The 2,320-nt window shown below is 36.6% G+C and overlaps 1 protein-coding gene across 1 annotated transcript; it reads left to right on the plus strand.

Moving 5' to 3' along the window:
* Window positions 1–77: 77 nt before the first annotated feature.
* LOC105811881 (DNA polymerase theta-like) lies at window positions 78–2,312 on the plus strand (the record flags this gene model as incomplete). The annotated part of the gene is made up of 1 exon (XM_012646170.1): window positions 78–2,312. A coding segment is annotated over exon 1 (2,235 nt), but the record flags the coding sequence as incomplete, so codon positions are not given.
* Between the last annotated feature and the right edge of the window lie 8 nt (window positions 2,313–2,320).

Genomic DNA, 2,320 nt, shown 5'->3' on the forward strand with positions numbered 1-2,320 from the left:
TTTTTTTCCTATCTCCTTTTTATAGTGCCCGAAAGGCAGTAGATGAGGAAGAGGAAGCTGCTGAAGAACGTCGGAATATGCGAACTATTTGGGTGACTGGCAAAAAAGGTTTAACTGAAAGGGAAGCAGCAGCCCTTATAGTGGAAGAAGCCAGAATGATTCTGCAGCAGGACTTAGTTGAAATGGGAGTGCAATGGAATCCATATTCCCTTTTAAATTCTAGCACGCATTCATTGACCAGTAGTGAGTCAGAAGTGAAGGAACATACTTTTATACCCCAAACTAAGAGATCTCGTAAAAGATTAACATCAAAGAGCAAAAGTAACATGATAGTTAGTGATTCTTATGTTAAGCATTCACCAAATACAGTACAAGATTTAGATAAAAGTAGAGAGCACATAAGTTCTTTTTATTGTACATTCCAGGATAGGAATCAAGAACGTCAGAGACATTCGATCTTCAGAGCAAGAAAACAGGCTTCCTTGGACTTAAATAAAGACAAGACAAGAACCTCTCTGAATGATGGAAAAACAAGCACTAAGAAAGTTGTTCAGACTTTCTCATTTGAGAAAACAAAGATGGCAGCTTTGAATTTCAGTTCAGAAAAGATGAGCACATCTTTTCAATCTTGGAAACATAATAAGCATCTGAAACAAACTAGGGACAGTAGCCCTCTGAAAGACTCTGGAATGTATAGAATTGACTTACAAGGACAGACTAGTCCTATTCTTTGTGAAGACTCATTTACCTTAGATGAGAAGAATATGGAATTTAGAAGTCCAGGGCCATTTGCTAAAAATGTATCCTTTTGTGCTGAGGAAAAATGTAACAAAACATTATTCCCATTACAAATAAAGCAAAGTTGTTCAAGGAACAGAACAATAACTAATGATACTCTTGTGGAACATTGTATCACAGGATCCCAGAGTAAAAACATGGATTGTCAAGCCACTAGGGCGGTTAGTGAAAATGGAAGAGGATTAGGTGTTGTTGAGACAGAAAAAATAAATGAAGTGCTGCTACAAAATGATTCAGAAAACCAGAATGTTTATGTGAAACACCATGACACTTATCCAATTAACCACTGCCCAGAAAAGCAATCTAATAAACAGACAAACACTTATACCAAACAGAAAAACATAGTAGAGAGACAAATGCCCTGTGAGGCAGTCAGTAGTTATATGAATAGAGACTCAAATGTTACGACTATTGAATGTGAAAGTATAAAGTTTAATACTGAGGAAAAGAAACTAAATCATTTTCAGACATTAGGAGATAATATAAACAAAACTGAGATACCCAGTGAAATACTTGTGTCAACTGGAACATTTGGTAAATTAGGAGGCCAGCATGAGAATTTTCTAAATACCTCTAGAATACGAGGAAAAACAGACCCTTATGCAACAAACAAAACTAATCATGTTTCTGACTTAGGGTTAGTCCTCTGTGATTTTGAAGATAGTTTCTACCTGGATACTCAGTCAGAGAAAATAATACAACAGATGGCAACTGAAAATGCCAAACAAGGAGCAAAAGGCACCAACCTGGCAGCAGGGATGATGCAGAAGAGCTTAGACAAACAGAACTTGATTAGCTCTTTTCAGAATGAATTTCATATTACTTTCCCTGGTGAACAGCATTCTCCAGGAAGGACTCATATAGATCATTTGAGCTTTAAGACTGTAGGTACTATGAAACAAAGCACTGATTCTCATGGGGTTGATATCCTGACTCCAGAAAACCCAATTTTTCATTCTCCAATACTATTGGAGGAAAATGCTCTTTGTTTTAAAGGGAATGAACTTTCTGTTACTGACTCCCAATTAAATAGTTTTCTTCAAGATTATCAAACACAAGAAACTGTGAAACCAGTCACACCTCTGCTTCCTCAAAAGAGAACTCCCACTGGTATAGAAGGAAAATGTCTGCCAGTTCATGAAACAAGTCTGAATATGAGTGATAGTTTACTATTTGACAGTTTCAGTGAAGACTACCTAGTAAAAGAACAACCACCTGATATGCAAGCAAAAGAACCCCTTCCTTCTGAAATAACATCAAACCATTTCAGTGATTCTCTGTGTTTACAACAAGAAGGCCCAATTAAACAATCAAATACGAAGAAGAATGAAGATATCCAGCAGCAATTGACTTGTTTCAGTGATGAATCTATTATGTTTTCAGAAATGGATTCTGTTCAGATGGTTGAAGCTTTGGACAGTGTAGGTGTATCTTCTGTCCAAGAGAAACATAATACTGTAGTATCTCTTAAAGCATTAGAACTAAGTGATCCAGTGATTGTAGGTAATGACCACTCCCAAGA

This window comes from Propithecus coquereli, unplaced genomic scaffold (assembly GCF_000956105.1).
Source record: "Propithecus coquereli isolate 6110/MARCELLA unplaced genomic scaffold, Pcoq_1.0 Scaffold10535, whole genome shotgun sequence".
Classification (NCBI taxonomy): domain Eukaryota; kingdom Metazoa; phylum Chordata; class Mammalia; order Primates; family Indriidae; genus Propithecus; species Propithecus coquereli.